Consider the following 16728-nt stretch of genomic DNA (forward strand, 5'->3'; position numbering starts at 1 on the left):
ACATTATTATAATATGTACCTGGAAAGCACAGAATAAGATGTTGCCCAGTGTTTTAAATTCTGTATCAGTAAGTCTTCACTAGGCTCACTGTCACAGTTAGAGCGGTTCTCCTGATCAGGTTCAGATTTTTCAGCCCTGGCTTCCTAACTAAATTGTGTCATCTGAGATGTCAGACAGTTGGTAAACCACCAGCGCTCAACAGCAGATGCGATGGGAGTGTTGGTGATTGGCATTTCAGAATATATTGATAAGGTCATATTTCTAACTGAAGCAGCTGAAAGAGAAAAAATAAAGTCTTTCAGCCCACTAACAAGCTGTTTTCTGGACTCAAGAATAATGGAGGTTCTGTTTAGAATTTCCTCGTCTGTATCTGAGCTGTCTCTACTGGTTGCCTTAATATCCTCTTGTCTTGTAAGTGATGGTATGAAGCAACAGCTAGAAAGAATGTCAATAATGCAACATGTGACCAGCATGAAATCAGTGATCTGTGTCCGTCTCTACAATCAATTCTAATCAAGGCTAACAGTAATAAGAAGAAGAAGAAGAAGAAGAAAAAATGTCTTCATCTTTTAATTACTATCTCAGTTCCAGAAATGTACTTCACTTTAAGTTAATAAAAAAAAAACTGGCCACTGGCATTATTTGCCCTTTGTCCTTCCCTGTGGGGGTCTGTATTTATTTATTTGTTTGCTTATTTGGCATATGACAGTAGTGGGAAAGCCATTTTATGAACTTTACGAAGATTAGTCCTTAGCACACATTATTGTTATGTCACCTGTTTGTGCTCCTGTCGCATTTTAGTCTAGAACGCCTTGACTCGAACAGTGTGTTCCCTCTCAGGGACAAAGGCTGGCTCTGGCAGCTTCTGTATCCAATAATAATAATAATAATATTATTGGATACTTTGGCTTTGCAAAGTCATTAAAATATATAAAATACAGCCTGAGTTCATTTCAGATTCTGGACAGATCTTCAGACTATCACAGGGCTGACACATAGAGAAACACTCATTCACAACTAAAGACATTTTAGACCCCAAGGAAGCGAAGAGTTGAAAAGGTCCCAAGGTTGAACATGACTTATACCCAGAACCTTCTTTCTGTGAGGCAACAGTCATTACCAATGCATCACCATGTCAGCTGTCCTTATTTGGTTACAATATTATGGGCAGACTTTCACCCATAGAGAGCTGGGATAGACTCCAGCAGATCCCTGTGACCCTAAACACAGATTTAGATTGTCACTCAGATTAAGTGATAATGGAGGGATAATGGAGGGATGGACTGTGGGCAGATGCTGGCGGTCCTCACGCATATTTCAGTTCCAAACCTAATATTTAGGTGAATGAACAACTTTTTGTTGTTTGGGAAGTTTCTGAAACAGTCAGGCCAGTGCGTGCACAAGAAAGAGGAACAGAAACGCTTCAGCATCCTATTTTAACTTTTCTGTAATGCCTGTTCCTGCCACACATCTCATGAATCAGTCAGAAGGACTTGCTGACCTTCTCACAGAGCTAGAGCTGGTAAATCAACAGCTTCAGCCTCTTGGAAGTGCAGCTTTCCCTGCTTTTGGTGCCTCTGAACGGGTCATCTACATCTCCACCCCCGGCTGACGCAGCCGCTCACAAACAGCCTTTGACACCACTTCCTTGTTGTGTGATCAGGTAGGCTGTGGACCGCTTCAAACCAGCCGGTCTGTCGATACCATGCTTCTTTTTCTGTGTTTTAACTAATCAGGAGAACCTGCCGACATGGCCTGTGCAGACTCACAGACGGACTTATGGACGATTCCTCTCGTTGCGCTCAATATGACGGTGAGAAAAAAGTTGGGACTTTACCTAAACCCCAAAATCTCAGTGGCCGCGGATTGGATGGCTGTTGCAGAGGCCGTGGACTTTACTTACCTGGAGATAAAGAACTACGAAGGGCTAGAAGACCCCACTAAGAGGCTTCTGGAGAACTGGCAGGCTCGGTGCTCAGACGCGACTGTGGGAAAGCTGCTGTCAATCCTGACGGAGCTGGAGAGAAACGACATAGTCGAGGATCTTCGCCCTTTGATGGGTGAGTTTTCTTCAAATCACCGAAGTCATGCTTGTTCTGTTTCACTGAGCCAGTAATAACTTTTTAATAACTTATGGCTTAAGCTTGTTTTCCCATCATGACCCCCCCCTCCACATTTCAGGAAATGATTCATGATTCACTGAATCTGAATTCTCTTATTGCAAAAAAACATTTATCATTACGCACATGAGGGATGTTTGCTCAAGCTGCAGCAGCATTTCTTCCTACTTTAAACATCTCAACTGTTATTTGAGTTCAGCTGTATTTCTACTTGTTGGTTCTCAAAATTCATTTTAGATTTTATCTGCTTCCTATTACAACTCCCCCAGATTACCAAACTATGTGCAATCTAATGTGTGTGTGTGTGTGTGTGTGTGTGTGTGTTTGCACATATATTATTACATGGCCTGTACCAGATGAGGATGTCAGGAAGTACTGTGAGAATCTGAAGAAGAAGGCCGAACCCCCAGTTCAGGTTCCTGAGGTTGACAGCTGTGTCCCTCGCACCCCCGAGAGGTTTGGCATCACCAGGGAGGACGACCCCAACGGTCAGTGTTTCTATAACCTTTGTTTCTGTAAATACAAGGTTAGTTATTAAGCACACATTGATTTGGCACTAATCACATCACTACTGTACACAATACAGCACCGTTCAACTAATCCTCGCCTCTCATTATGACATGGTTTCTGCTTTTTAGCTTCCAACATATGTCCAAATCCTGAGTGTGCAGTATTTCTGAGTAGAGATATTATACAAATGTGAAAACTCACAGTGTATTACAAAAGTATTGTACCTAATTAGAATTTTGAGGCTTTTATGCAACTTTATTCATTTATTTCAGGACATTTAATTGGAAATGTACTTTTCTCCATTCCACTTGTTTGACTTAGGTATTTTACAAGGTCAGATTTGTATATATGAAATGTGAAGCTCTAAAATATGATTATTTAAAGGCTGTAGTCAACCAGCTGTATATAAGTTATTTGAAGTTAGCTGCACCCTAACCAGCTACAATAGTAAAACACTAAGCTGATTTGCTATATTAAAAAAATCTGAGACGATTGTTATAATAAATGTATTAGCTAAACTGTTTGACTTGTAAAAGTGATGCCAATTGAAACTAGTGCCTTTAATAATTAGAACTGCTTTCTCAGATAACCAACATTTAAAAACTTTTGCGGTTCAGTAACAGTTGTTATTGCATCTGCTGTTTTTGCTCCAGAGGAGTCACATTAATGTCATGTCACAGATTAATGACCTAAATGCCACATGGAAATTGTAAATCTATGACTCTTACAATGCCCTTGATATTTATTGAGGTCAAAATAGTAATAGCAACATTATTTTTTTAGGCTAAGGTAATGTAGATGAAAAGACAACATGTCTCCTAATCTGACAAGTCAACAGAAACTAATCACATATCTGCACTGCTACACTATCACACTTCCCTGCACAAGCTTGCATCTTGTGGTTTCTGTAAAATGATGATGTTTTACTTACACAAAGTTTATCATGTGTAGATTTTGCCTTTTGCTTGTATGCTGTTGTGTAATACTGGCCTAAGAGTGATAAATGTTATTGACTTCATCAAACTGAATTCAATTCAGGTGCTCCTGAGCGGTTTGATGCCTTCATCTGCTACTGCGAAAGTGACTTTGAGTTTGTCCATGAGATGATCCGAGAGCTGGAACAGACAGAGTACAAGCTGAAGCTGTGTGTGTTTGACAGAGATGTCCTCCCGGGCTCCTGCGTATGGACCATCACAAGCGAACTCATTGAGAAGAGGTGAGGTATTGACACATAATTAACATGTCAAGAGGTGTTTTATTATCTGACTCGTGCTTTGATTTTAAGTTAAAAAATTGAAGAAAACACTTGCACATGAAACCCGGTCTAGTCTTAATCTCTCTGGATGAAAGCACATTTTTTAACCTGGTGATTCTGATGCTGAAACTGTGTCGGTTAGTTTCATGTGTGAAATCCTCAGTTAAAAATATAGGACTGATATTTGCCAATCTTCACTGGCAGGGTTGATTTTTAAGATTCATATTTTTAAGGCCTGAAATGGCATTGCTCTATCTCACAGATAGACAGATTGAAATTTCAAACTATGCCTAGAACCTTATGAGCCCATAAAGTTATTTGAAACACATAGAACCAGAAGTAAGTGTTGGGGTGATTGGCCCTTTGTGTTTAGCCGGCCTAAGCCTATGGGACGCTCTACCATTCAATATCAGATCTCTAACAAACCTTTCAACATTTGTCTCATCTTAAATGTTTTCTTTAATGTGTAAGGCAAATTAGATGTTTTTATTCTGTCCGTTGATAAATACTTGGAAGCAATATGTTGATTTGTTATTTTTTTTATAGGCTATTTTGATTTGTTTTTTTAATGGATGTTTTTTCTGTATAGCACTGTGGTCAACATGGTGTTTAAAAAAGTGCTATATAAATTAACTTTGATTCAAAAGTAACTCTTACATGATCCTCTGCTTTTTGGATATTGACATATGACAAATGTATTTTTCACTCACAATATGTTCCTGGTTTGGTAAATGTGACGGTTAATAATCTGTATAGGCAAAGATTGAAATGGAAAGTTTTGCAAACCCAAGACACTGGAGTTTCATTCACTGTGGAAAGTTAATCTTGGCTAATAATAGTTTCATTTTGAATTTAGATGAAGTCACCTGAGAGCAAGAAATCAAAATTTAAAGCCTTTAGTCATTTTGATGAAAATCCCTTGATTTTTTTTTTCCTCTCTCCTTCTCTGCTGTCAACTATAATTTGTGACCATGTGTGTGCAGGTGTAAGCGGATGGTGGTAGTGATTTCTGATGAATACCTTGACAGTGAGGCCTGTGACTTTCAGACCAAGTTTGCCCTCAGCCTCTGTCCTGGTAAGTGATGATTTTGTTACCAGTCTGTCAAACACTTTCATCTTCCTTTTTGCTCACATATCCAGAATTAACAATATCCAGATTTTACCATTACAGGAGCTCAAAGTAAACGGCTTATCCCAGTGGTGTACAAGACAATGACAAAGCCGTTCCCCAGCATCTTACGCTTCCTCACCAAATGTGACTACACCCGGCCCTGCACACAGGCTTGGTTCTGGGAACGGTTGGCCAAAGCTCTCTCACTGCCATAATCCCAAACAAGGAGCTACCTGTGACTTAAAAGTGCCCTTTTATTACATAAAATAGATTATGATGGACAACTGCCAAAAATTGCAGGTTCAAGTATGTGGTATAGATTTTTATCCACATTATGGGATCTGAACCAACCTGTCATTGTATATGGTATCATTAATACTATCTTTGAAGATGACAGTAAATTTCTGTATGTTCATCATTATGAAACTCAAGTTGCACAAGAAAACCAAAGTTCTCTCTGCATAGAACAGATATTAAAATTTCAATAGTGACATAGGTTGTGACTGTCACAATTTTATATTTATGTGAGTTATGTTGGTGGGAAGGATCTGTTTGTATTTAGGACAGTGCGTACTAAACGTTCTGTAAAAGCTTGCACTGGGCACTTCCTCTTACGATTCAACTTGTAGATGAGATTGGAGGAAAAAATATGTTTGTGACGCTTCCTCATGTTCACTTTTACTGCCTGCTGACACCTGCCTTTCTCTCTCACCTCATCTGTCAACATGATGTCTTTACATTTTATCTTGCATTTTTGATATGGTCTTTTTTACAATGTTTTCACAATTAATGAATTGTCTGAATATTATTATTTTTTAATTAATAAAATCTAAACAAAATTTAAAACTTTTTCAAGTAATTTCTTAGTAATTGAAAGTGAAGTATGTTTTAGCATATTAAAAAAAAAAAAGCACCACAATCGTTAATGAAACACGCCTTATTTCAGGCACTTCAATATTGCGGATAATTTGTGCCCTGAGCTCGGTCTGCCAGGTAGCAGTTGCTATCCTTTAAATACCTACAGCTGCTCTGGTAATCCAGCTATGTAAAAGAGCGTGGAAGCGTTGGTGCCATTTGGTAATCTCAGCAAACACAAAGTGTTTATTTTATGGCAGAAGAAATAATTATTCCTGCAAGGCTACACCCGGGGGAAACAATGATAACAGTTCGTCATCAACCCGCCATTAAAAGTGTGGCGGAACCCAGCGGCTTATGGGCATGTTCTAAATTTTAATACGCGTTTTTGTTGAGAGCAAAATTCAGACGCATCATGATGAGCTAAAGTTAGATCTTACAGTTTTGTAGTTAATGTTTTTAACTGTCAGGCTTTTGTCTGTTTGGCACATCCTTAAATAATCGGTCTAATCAGAGCAGACAGTACTTCCTCTTTACTGACCTCAGTGTATAGAAGACCTTTAGTGCCTAAATGAAAACAAATTAAAGACGTATTACAGTTCTTATCACACATTTTTATTTGCCTTTAATACATACATTTACTGTCTGAAATAAATGAAAAGCATCTGTTTATGTCATGACATTCATTTTCCATATTGCATTAAAAAAATGACAACAAACAGAGTGAAGACGTGTATTGCATTACATTGAACCAACATTAAAAGACAAGACTGGTCATTTTTTGTTACTTTTCCCAAATTCCACAAACAATTAATTTCATACTAACCTTATTGTCTGTAGAAAGGATTATTGCTCTGTGCCACAGACCTCCATTGTTGTCCGTAACTATAAAAACACCAGTGAGACGCATTTTGTTGTGTAAGTGAAGTGGACACCTAACATCAGCTCCACCATCAAGAGGGAACAGCAGAGGATGTTCTTTCTGTGTCAGCCCATGAAGTACAGCCTGCCTCAGGAGCTGCTGGTACAGTTCTACAGGGGAATCACCGAGTTCTCTGTTCGTCCATCATCGTTTGGTTTGATTCAGCATCCAAACGTGACAGAAACAGACTCTAACGAACAGTTTGGGATGCAGAAAGAATCACTGGTGCCAACCTACCCTCCATAAAGGACCTGGAGACCTCATGGGCCAGAAGGAGGGCAAAGATGATTTCTGCAGACCCCCCACATCCTGGTCACAGAGTGTTTGAACTTCTCCCCTCTGGTCAGCATTACAGAACACTGCACGCCAAAACAACCAGATACAAAGACAGTTTCTTTCCCTGTTCCATCACACTGATGGACACTTAAACACTAATCCATGTTGTCTGATGACAGAACACTATGAACAACCCCCAGTGTAATATCTGTCCAAGTGCAATGACTGAACAACTGTAAATTTTGTAAATATGCAAAACTCAGAAGATCTTCTACTCTTTGGACTTGACCTACTCCTAATTCTATTTCTATTTGTATCCCTATTCTATTTGTATTCTATTTTCCCCACCTATATTTAATTAATCTATGTGCATAATATGTGAACTGTTGTGACAAGCTCACTGAGTAGTATTTTTCAGATTTTGGCTAAATGCAACCAGGACTTTGCAAGAGACCATTACTTTACATTCAAAATAGAATTTTATGAAGTAAAGTTAGCTGCCCTGTAGGACACAGGATCTATCCATATTGTTTGATTTAACTTTATTAGAATTGTCTCAGGGCTAAACAAACTGAGGCTTCTGTTCATTGTGAGCCCCATATTGTGACCTATCTTGACAAAGCAGTGGCATGGGCTGGCAGGAAAACCTCAAACACCAATTTAAGGGTGTAGAGTGTGCTATTGTGACAATAGTAAAATTTCACAAACCAGCGAATTTCTATATTTTCATATAAAGGCAATAAATGTATGTAAATATTCAAGTGTATATTTACATATATCAAATATATGTGAACAATAATAAAAAATGGCCAAAATCAAATATGTAAATACATTTTCTCAATATATCCTAAAATGTATTTAGAAAGTAGAAAATATTTTTTTTCCTATTTATATCTAATGTCTTGAAATATATATAAATCTATTTATGTATTTATGTTTAATATACCTAAATATATTACATTTCTGTATGGGTTTAGGCATTTCAAATCTTCCATAAACAGTGCGGTTTAGTGTTGTGTCCGGCGTCCATCAGATGTCATCAACCATGGGTAGGTATGACAGCAGCATGTTAGTATCTGAAATGTCAACGGAGCTTATAAATACATAAAGGGATCAAATGGATAAGGAAAGACGCTATCACACACATTAATTTAGACTACGTCAATTTTGTCAGAATGCACATACACACAGTAGTAACTGTCATGATAGGGAAAAGAGCATATATCTTTAGGCGAAGTCTGGTTGAATGAAATTAGTGAATTGACGTCTGTTCAGTTGTATTTTTTCCACAAAGAGGTCGCAAATTTTCGTTGCGCATCAAACCTCCGAGGCACAGCGAAGGCAGCATATGGTCCCACACTCAATATGTCCGCCGCAAAGGTCCACATGAGCTCAGCAGGAATGCGGTGGGCGGGGCTGCCAGCCTAGTGTCAAACTTTGGGAATGACAGGAGTGCTGCAGGGCTCGCTAAGGAGAGCTGTCGCTCCTGATGGTCCTGTTTGGGTGGCTTTGACTCCCTTTAACGCAGCGTCTTTGGATTCACCACGGGTCTGCAGATTGCACGGTCTCAGCAGAGTCTTCAACCATGTCCGAGGACCTGAGCTTCCAAACCTGGTCCATCAACAGAGATGATTATGAGCTACACGAGGTGATTGGTATGTGAATCTTTGCCTTACGCTTTCTTAATCGACAGTGTATGAATTTCAGTGGATACCTCACTAAAAGCGGGGTTAACACTGATAACACAACTCATTGTATATTTTTCCAAGTGTTAAACGCAGACAAGGCATTTTCTGTCTGTTGAACTAGACTGGGTTCATCGCGTTTGTCAACTTGACAGTCCCAGCCGGGCGGTGCTGTGACTTAAAGGCAGCGGAATGTTTCCACTGGGGCAGTTACCCCACCCGCTGGGGCTGCGCCGAAGTAGGAAACGAGCGCTGTAACGATATTTTGTGATCGCGCTGAGTATTTGCTGGAAAATAAGCACTTTAACTGAGCAGCCTTGGAATAAGATTTGAGATAATAACGACTGAGCCGAAATGAGCACATTGAAAGTAATTAATTCTTTTTTCAGTTTTCATTTAAAAGTTTTCACTTTAAATTTTAAAAATTTCAGCTTAATTTTTCTACTTTTTAGTTGAAATTTTCATTTTTTTATTTTCAATTTTCCATTTTTCAGTTTCAATTTTTTGTTTTTTTTCAGTTCTGACAAAAGTTTTGTGGGGGCGGGATTACAGGACCGTGTCCTCATTGGCCAACTACTTTTGAGTGACTGTTATTGTACTTCATCAGAATCAAACTAATAAGGTTAGAAAATAGACACATACCTTTGTAACACAGGCACACACACAGTGCAGGGCGAACAGCTGGACCTGTGCTGCCTTTGACTGCTTTTGTCAAGATGGGGGAAAGAAAAGAGTGTGGGTCATATTAGCAAAGTATTGTTCCCTCAAAAACCGGTTTACTTTACCCAAGTGGCACATGTTGCTGTTTGGGCAATCAAACATTTCCACTTGGTCTCTTAAAACAATTGAATTGGGGCACCCCTCAAGATACACCCTGCAATTTAGCATGCGCACAGAGAAAAAGAGCCCCTTCTATAGAAACCAGCTATGTGGGGTTTTCCAACACACTCTGACACAAATGATCCACATAGGTTTGAAAGTCCTAAGTGTCTATAGGGCCAGACAGTAGCTTGATTTCTCTTAAGTCAGGAAAAGGCATCATGATTTGCTGCAGTTTCCCCTTTCAGCCCTAAGACTAGATTAGTAGTTGGTCATATTAAATATTACCTTTCCTTTCTCGTTTCTGTCTTGTCCAGATGATGATGAGAAAATATAAGCACATATGCTTTTACTAGAAATAACCACTGAAGGTTTCTCTCTGTTTTTCACACGTAGACTGGTTTATCACACTGGACTGCAGTCACTTGTCGGACGCAGTTTCCCTCAGAATTTCTCTCGACTTATCTCCCGGTTCTAAAACGTTTCTCTGGAAAACCTGGAACCTTAAATGACCAAAGAAATGCATTCAGCTTTAAAGTCAGTATCTTGTATTCATATTTGCATGGCTCAAAGTTGCACCATCATTCATGGGTGGGTTGTTGTGCTTTGGAGTGTTTATTCTGGGATGTGGGTGGAGAAACAGATGTAGTAGTATTTAGTGCTCCAAACTACCAAAGTTATTACAGGGTTGTGTTTGTATAAGACAGTAAATATAAAACAGCTTTTCATTTAGATCTTTTTCTGATTGAGCCAGCAGCAAGAGGTCCATATATATGCACTGTGTGTGTGTCTCTATCATGGCTTGCAGTGCTAATGTCGCTTTCACTGATTATGACATTGCTGATCACATCAGAAAAGTGTGTCTCATTAAATTAGTAATTTTCCTCACAGTCAGTTAATGTTTGGTCACCATACAGTACAGTACAGAACATGCACGCAGGCTCTCAGCAAACTGTAAAAGAAATGAGATTTATTTATTCATTTATTTATATCCAGCACATCCACAGTGCAAAAAAAAAAAAAAAAAAACATCCAATAACTACGGTGGCCCTGAGAACTCAATGTGCAGCAGCAAAAAGAGAAAATATAACCAAAAAGGGATATTTTATACTAAAGTTAATTAGTCCAAAAGCATAAAAAAAATTTAAAAAAAACTCAGCACGTAGCCACAGTTAAACTAAAATATCACAGAGCCCCATATTAAACCCACCTCTGCTCCATACTTGTAACAGAGACCTTTGCATGGACGCTGTATAAGCTGTTTACAGATGTCCTGCTCAGCTGGAAGGTTGGTGATCTGAGGATGGCTCAGCCTGCCCAGAGAGAGCTATTGTTTTGGTAACTTCCCCAGGGAGAGGGAACATGTTATTACATGGCTCACACCCACTCTTTTCACCTCACTAAGCATTGGATCATACTGGACCGAGCCCATAGGAAAAAAGTACAACACTCTCTGATCAGACTTTGGATCATTGGTGTTGGCAAATCTGGGCTGGAAACTTAATTTTCCTGCTCTTTGATTTCATGGGCAACCATGGTCCCGCCCTGTTGCTTTTGCTATCTCTCACATGGTTTTAGAAAGGACCAGTCTGATTATGTTCTCAGCAGAAAGCAACCTCAAGCAACAGTTTCTCTAAAGCTGCTCTCATTCATTGTTAACTTCCAGGCCTGTGTCACATTCATTTTTAGAATATTTCATCCTGGCGTGTTTGGGGACTACACACAAAGGGCGACGGCTTCTCATGCAATTGCTAGTGTTGTGTGACATTTCTCATTGAACATTTGAATAATGTGTGGAATGTCACCCAGGTACGCTGAGGAAATGTAATAAAAGACAGCTGACGTCAGGCACCAAACTGGCCCGGTGCAGAAAAGACAAACTGAGAGCTGCTGCCACACAACTTGTCACAGCCCATAAAGGAGGACATTGACACAGGCCTCACCTAGTGAATCACTTCATTGAGGCGCTAATTCAAGGGAAAGCTTGTCAGATAACATATTATTGGGCAGGCACTGTGTAGCTTTTTGCATCTAGAAAATTAGCTAATGAATGCATTTGAAAAATACTTTTCAACAGGCAAATATCCCATAATGTGAGGTACCATTTTATTTGGAGTCTGCATCCCACGGGCTCTATGAAATTTAAATAGCCTCTTGGTGTTTTCGTGCTCTTTGAGCCACTCTTGCAATTTTAATTAGGTGTACTGCAGGAGCTCTGTCTATGTCCTTAGAAAGTCTCTTATTCCTCTTACTATTCCTGTGTGTTTTGCTTATTTAATAAACTTCGTAGAACAAGTGGATGTGTAAAAAGTACAGGTCCAAACATGTTAGCTGACAGACTAATGGCAAACCTTCAGTTAAGAGTTTGAAGTGAAAGTTCTGGTCTTGCATGTTCCTTTCCCGTATTTCCAGGTCATAGTGCAAAGTAGTACACATCAGGGTTCACATGCCAAGCTTGTCTTGTTTCTTAAAGAAACATGCTCACAGAAAATATTGGCTGCTTTTTCAAAAAAGAAAAACATGATAGATTTGTCAGGGTTTTCCCCACAAAACTGATCAGCTTCTTTCACACCATCTGCAAATAAATAAAGTCACAGTTAAGCCTACAGCGGAAGTATTTTAGGATCACACAAATTAAGACAGAAAATGGACAGCTCACGGTTTTCATGAAAACTCTGCGGAGCTGCACTAACTGTTAGGTCGGAGATAAAACATATTCATATCAAACGTGAAAACAAGCTTTTGTTACTCTCAGCCAAGCCAGCGCACCACATGTTCAGCTGGCAGCTGGAACTTCTTTTAGTTTTTTTTTCTAATATAATAAAATAATATGTGTCATCAACTTCCAAAGCAAGTTAAGTCATGTTGTTGTGCCTCTGAAAATACAAAATACCAGCAGAACTACTTTGAATTGTCATTATTTTTTTATGTATACCATTTGACAATAAATACTGTAGACTTTATTTAATAATTCATTTACATTGCAGTCTTAGTTTTGTTATGTATGCTTCTTATTGTGATGCAGAGGTTGCACAGATGTGATTGTGTGTGTGTAGGGCTGTGACAATGATCTTCTAATTGTTGGATCTATAAAATGGCAAAACACCCCAAGCTAATGTCAGATGTCTTTTTTTTTTGTTGTTGTTGTTAAATGAACAGTTCAAAACTTTTGAAATAATCAGATTGCAGTTAATAAAAATATTAGATTTTGAGTAAGAGGGACTTTTGATCATTTTAGCTTGTTGATTTTTTTTTTTTTAAATTGTTTCAGTTTTCTTCAGGTTGACTCTTTCATTTAATCTGTCCTTTCAGCTCCAGCTTATTTAACAAGATCACTTTTTGTGACCTTTGTCTTTGTTTAGTGTCTTAGAAAAAAGTCTGCATTCAAAAATAGTGACAGGATGGTGATTGCCAGTACTTTGACGTAGTAAATTTGAAGCCAAAAATTGTATACATACCCCTGTGTGCATCATAGTAAAATAACTTGATTTACAGCTTGGTTTACTATGTCAGTCTGGTGAAGTATTCCTGTAACAGGATACAAATATTAGAGGCATGACTTCAGAATAAGCAGCAGAATATGCTCTTGCTAAACTTCTAAATGCCAAATATCAAAAAGCATAAGGTCTAACTGAGCTCAAGGTCCCAGCTGGCTGGTAAATTGCACTTCTACACATTTAATGACTCAGAGCCTCGGTGCCCCTTGACCTTACCCGCTGCAAATCCAACAATCTCCCCGTTTTTCGACTTCTCCAGGCAGACACATACAAGAACACATGCTCTCCTGCTTGTGCAACCACTCCTGACGACTGGCTGTTTGTTTGTGTGGAGGAATTTACACTCCGTGTACAGGGCAACTGACTCCCTGTGGTCCTGCATCCCTGGCCAGCCTCCAGAGGTTTGTTTGGTGTTGGTAGTGGAGGATATATTTACAGCACTATTCAGCCCTTTGAGCAATGACCAAATAAGCTGTGATTACTTGGATGCTGGAGAATTGAGCAAGGCATCCAGTCAATAGACCATTGCAGCTGTAGGAAGTAGGTTTTCACATATATCATGATTGAGGTGACCTTGATTGTCTGTCAAATACAGGAAATTGCAAGGAAATTGCAATTTTATTGGATTATTGTGGGGTTTATACTGTTTTATTTTCTGCTTCTCTGATATAGCCAGGGGGTTCTAATTATTTAATGTAAACAGTTAAATAAAAATTGTTCATGTCCTTAGTTTGTTTTAAATTTTTGGTTTAATAAGCCCCAACTCCCGCCAACATTTTTTTTTTTTTTTTTTTTTTTTTTTTACCACTAGACTATTAAAAACTCCAAAACAATGAGGACTTTGTTAATATTTGGGCATAGCTCAGATGAAGGTATGGGAGGTTAGGAAAAGCTTACTGGAGGGTGAACTCACTCTTTCATACATCAGAGCCTGTTGCTAGAGGAGAATGTACTCCTAGTATTGCTTAGTGTCTCATATACACCAGAGATTTTGTAGAAACAGACATAATGTGTGTGTGTGTGTGAGAGCATGGCATGAAATAAGAGCATGGAGCAGGCAGTGTAATGACCTCACACATTACGTAAACAGGCATAACTCTTCAGGAAAGGATTTTTACAAGCTTTTACTCGGGCTGTTACACGTTATTCAAAGTAAAGATTAGACCACTGTGTTGGGATTTCGGTTTTAATCAGATTGTATTCGAAGTTTTGTTTGTTAGTACAGCAAATAACATTGATAGTGTAGGCTTACATTGCTCCACTGTTCTGCAAAATCCTGAAAACATGGCAAATGAGGCTGATTAAGAGTTTCCAGGTCTTACAAAGTTCATACAATGCACAAGTGGAAAAATGTTGAACAGTAATAGTGTTTGTTTCATTTTCTGAGACTGCACATAAACTGAGCTATCATTTTTTTTATATCCTCTAATTTTCTTTTTCTGTTAACTTTTTTTTAAAACTTAAGGAAGTGCCAAAACAAATAAATAAATAAACAAAACATCTGAATACTTAAAGCAATATAAGGTAAAAACAAAAGCTTAAAAAATGTGCAGTGAGCGAAGTCCTTAGTGTATGAGCTCAAATTAGTGTCACAAAGATTTGTAGTTTTTGTTTAACCTTTGGAAATATGTATATATGCAGGAACATTTTGTTCTTGTTTGAGAATAAAAAAACATTATCTCAGTGGGGAAGTTAGACACAGTGAAACACTAGAAATCTTAGCAGAAATATGAAGTGCTCTTAAAACCGAGTTATGAGTATAAATTTTGACCATTTTTTTTCACCTGCGTCTGACTAAACAAAGGCAACCTGAAGACCAAGCAGAGTGAAACTGCATCATCAGATTGTTGCGTTTATCTGAGCCAAAGATCCTGAAAGGTGTGGTTGATGTCATATTGGATAAACAGCTGTGTGTGGTAAGTCATCATTTCTAAAATTAGCTTGTTTCTAAAACTTCTCAAATTAGTGAGCATTATGGTTTTGATTAAGGAGTGAGTGTGTATGAGGCGAGTATGTTGTTAGATAACTAGATTTTAAAATCTAGTAAATATGAGTTAGTTATGTAGCTAACACTATTACTCTTATATCAAACCAACCATTGTAAAAATAACGTTAACTCATAATTTATGTTTTCTAATTGAAAGATTGTCGTGTCTGTTAACATTATTGATTTCTTTATGCACATTTGAGATATTTCACGATATGTAGTGATACAGTAAGTTTGTTGTGGTGCTGCACTGTTATGTAAAACAAGTAAATTGCTGTTTATTAGATGCTGTTTCCTGACACCTTTACCTACTCCAGACGGTGCTTTCAAAGTAAAACACACATCTAATGGAGCCCGGAGGAGGAAAAGAGCGAGTCATCCTACAAGACCCATCGCAGAGCCACTGTGGCGACGCTTTTTAAAATCTGTGGACTGTGTGTGTGCCAAAGATGATGTCTTTTCTTTTAACCATTTGCCCCTGCCCTGTTTGTTGTGGGGGAACTCAGGGCAGTGTGAGCATCAGGAGGGCACCTATACGAAAATAAAGCAAACAAGAGGTTATTCGTGAGTTGTATTGATTAAGAAAATACATTTTAACATACTGTTTAACATACATAACTGTATGATTATTTTGTGTAAATTTAATGTGTATGTACAAGGGCTGCAGCAACAAATTAATTATAAAAATAGTTGGGAATAAATTTATTTGTCGATCAGTTCAGTGCAGTTACAGTGCCTTGCAAAATTATTCACCCCCCCCTTTGCCTTTTTCTTATTTTGTTACCTTACATCCTGCAATTGAAATGGATTGATTCACAAATGATTTATATTTGATTTACACAACATGCTTACAACTTTTGAGATGCAAAATGTTTTGTATTGTGAAGCAAACAAAAAATAAGACATAAAAACAGAAAACTTGGGCGTGCAGAACTATTCACCCTCAATACTTTGTAGAGCAATCTTTTGCAGCAATTATAGCTGCAAGTCTTTTTGGATCCTCCTGGCATGAAACAGGTTTTCTTCCAGAATTGTCCCGTATTTAGCAGCATCCATCACTCCCTCAATTCTGACCAGTTTCCCAGTACCTGCTGATGAAAAACATCCCCATAGCATAATGCTTCCACCACAATGCTGCACTATGATGCACTGTGGGGATGGTGTTCTGGGGGTGATGAGAGGTGCTGGGTTTGCGGCCGACAGATTAATTTAACTAATTATCTGACGTCTTAACACAATTGGTAGCACCAGCATTTAGGAGCTTCATAGCAGAGGGGGTGAATGCAAGTGCACACACCAATATTCTGTTTTTTGAATTTTAGAATTTTTTAAAATTTACATCATACTTGGACTATTTTGTGTAGATCCACTATATAAGAGCCAAATAATAATCCAAATTTAATTCCAGGTTGTAATTCAACAAAATAGAAAAAAGGCAAGGGGGGGGCGGGTGTATAGTTTTGCAAGGCACTATACATAGCTGAGTGAGACAGCACTGGGTATGTCACTGAGATGTGTCAGCATTTGAAAAATGGCATAAGCAAAGGACGGAGTGTAACAGCAGACTGGACAGCCTAAGTGTTGTGCTGTTTGGGAGCACATTATATTACAGGCTGAAAAGAAGTTTAGTTTAAAATATGCAAGTCAGATCTGTCGTGACACAGGAGCATAATGGCAACGTTAATGTTCA

At 38.5% G+C, this 16728-nt stretch overlaps 2 protein-coding genes across 9 annotated transcripts in view; both read left to right on the forward strand.

The window, feature by feature from the left end:
- The first annotated feature begins 1475 nt into the window (after nucleotides 1-1475).
- myd88 (MYD88 innate immune signal transduction adaptor) lies at nucleotides 1476-5831 on the forward strand. Its single transcript, XM_026292597.1, has 5 exons — nucleotides 1476-2061; nucleotides 2478-2609; nucleotides 3670-3847; nucleotides 4870-4961; nucleotides 5058-5831. The coding sequence occupies exons 1-5, from the start codon at nucleotides 1752-1754 to the stop codon at nucleotides 5210-5212; spliced, it is 867 nt and encodes a 288-aa protein (XP_026148382.1). The 5' UTR covers nucleotides 1476-1751; the 3' UTR covers nucleotides 5213-5831.
- A 2271-nt stretch (nucleotides 5832-8102) lies between these two features.
- oxsr1b (oxidative stress responsive kinase 1b) overlaps nucleotides 8103-16728 on the forward strand; it is a 39064-nt gene continuing 30438 nt past the window's right edge. For 2 of the 8 annotated variants that reach the window (XM_026292187.1, XM_026292193.1), the window contains exons 1-3: nucleotides 8594-8705; nucleotides 14856-14967; nucleotides 15324-15595. Coding sequence is in view for 1 of the 8 variants with exons in the window: in XM_026292192.2 (XP_026147977.1) it covers nucleotides 8636-8705 (70 nt within the window). In the remaining 7 variants the exon portion in view is untranslated. Of the gene's footprint in view, nucleotides 8706-13299; nucleotides 13453-14855; nucleotides 14968-15323; nucleotides 15603-16728 lie in introns of those variants that run through there. The other 6 variants (XM_026292194.1, XM_026292189.1, XM_026292188.1 and 3 more) reach the window with 5 other exon arrangements.

The sequence above is a fragment of the Mastacembelus armatus genome, chromosome 20 (assembly GCF_900324485.2).
Source record: "Mastacembelus armatus chromosome 20, fMasArm1.2, whole genome shotgun sequence".
NCBI lineage: Eukaryota > Metazoa > Chordata > Actinopteri > Synbranchiformes > Mastacembelidae > Mastacembelus > Mastacembelus armatus.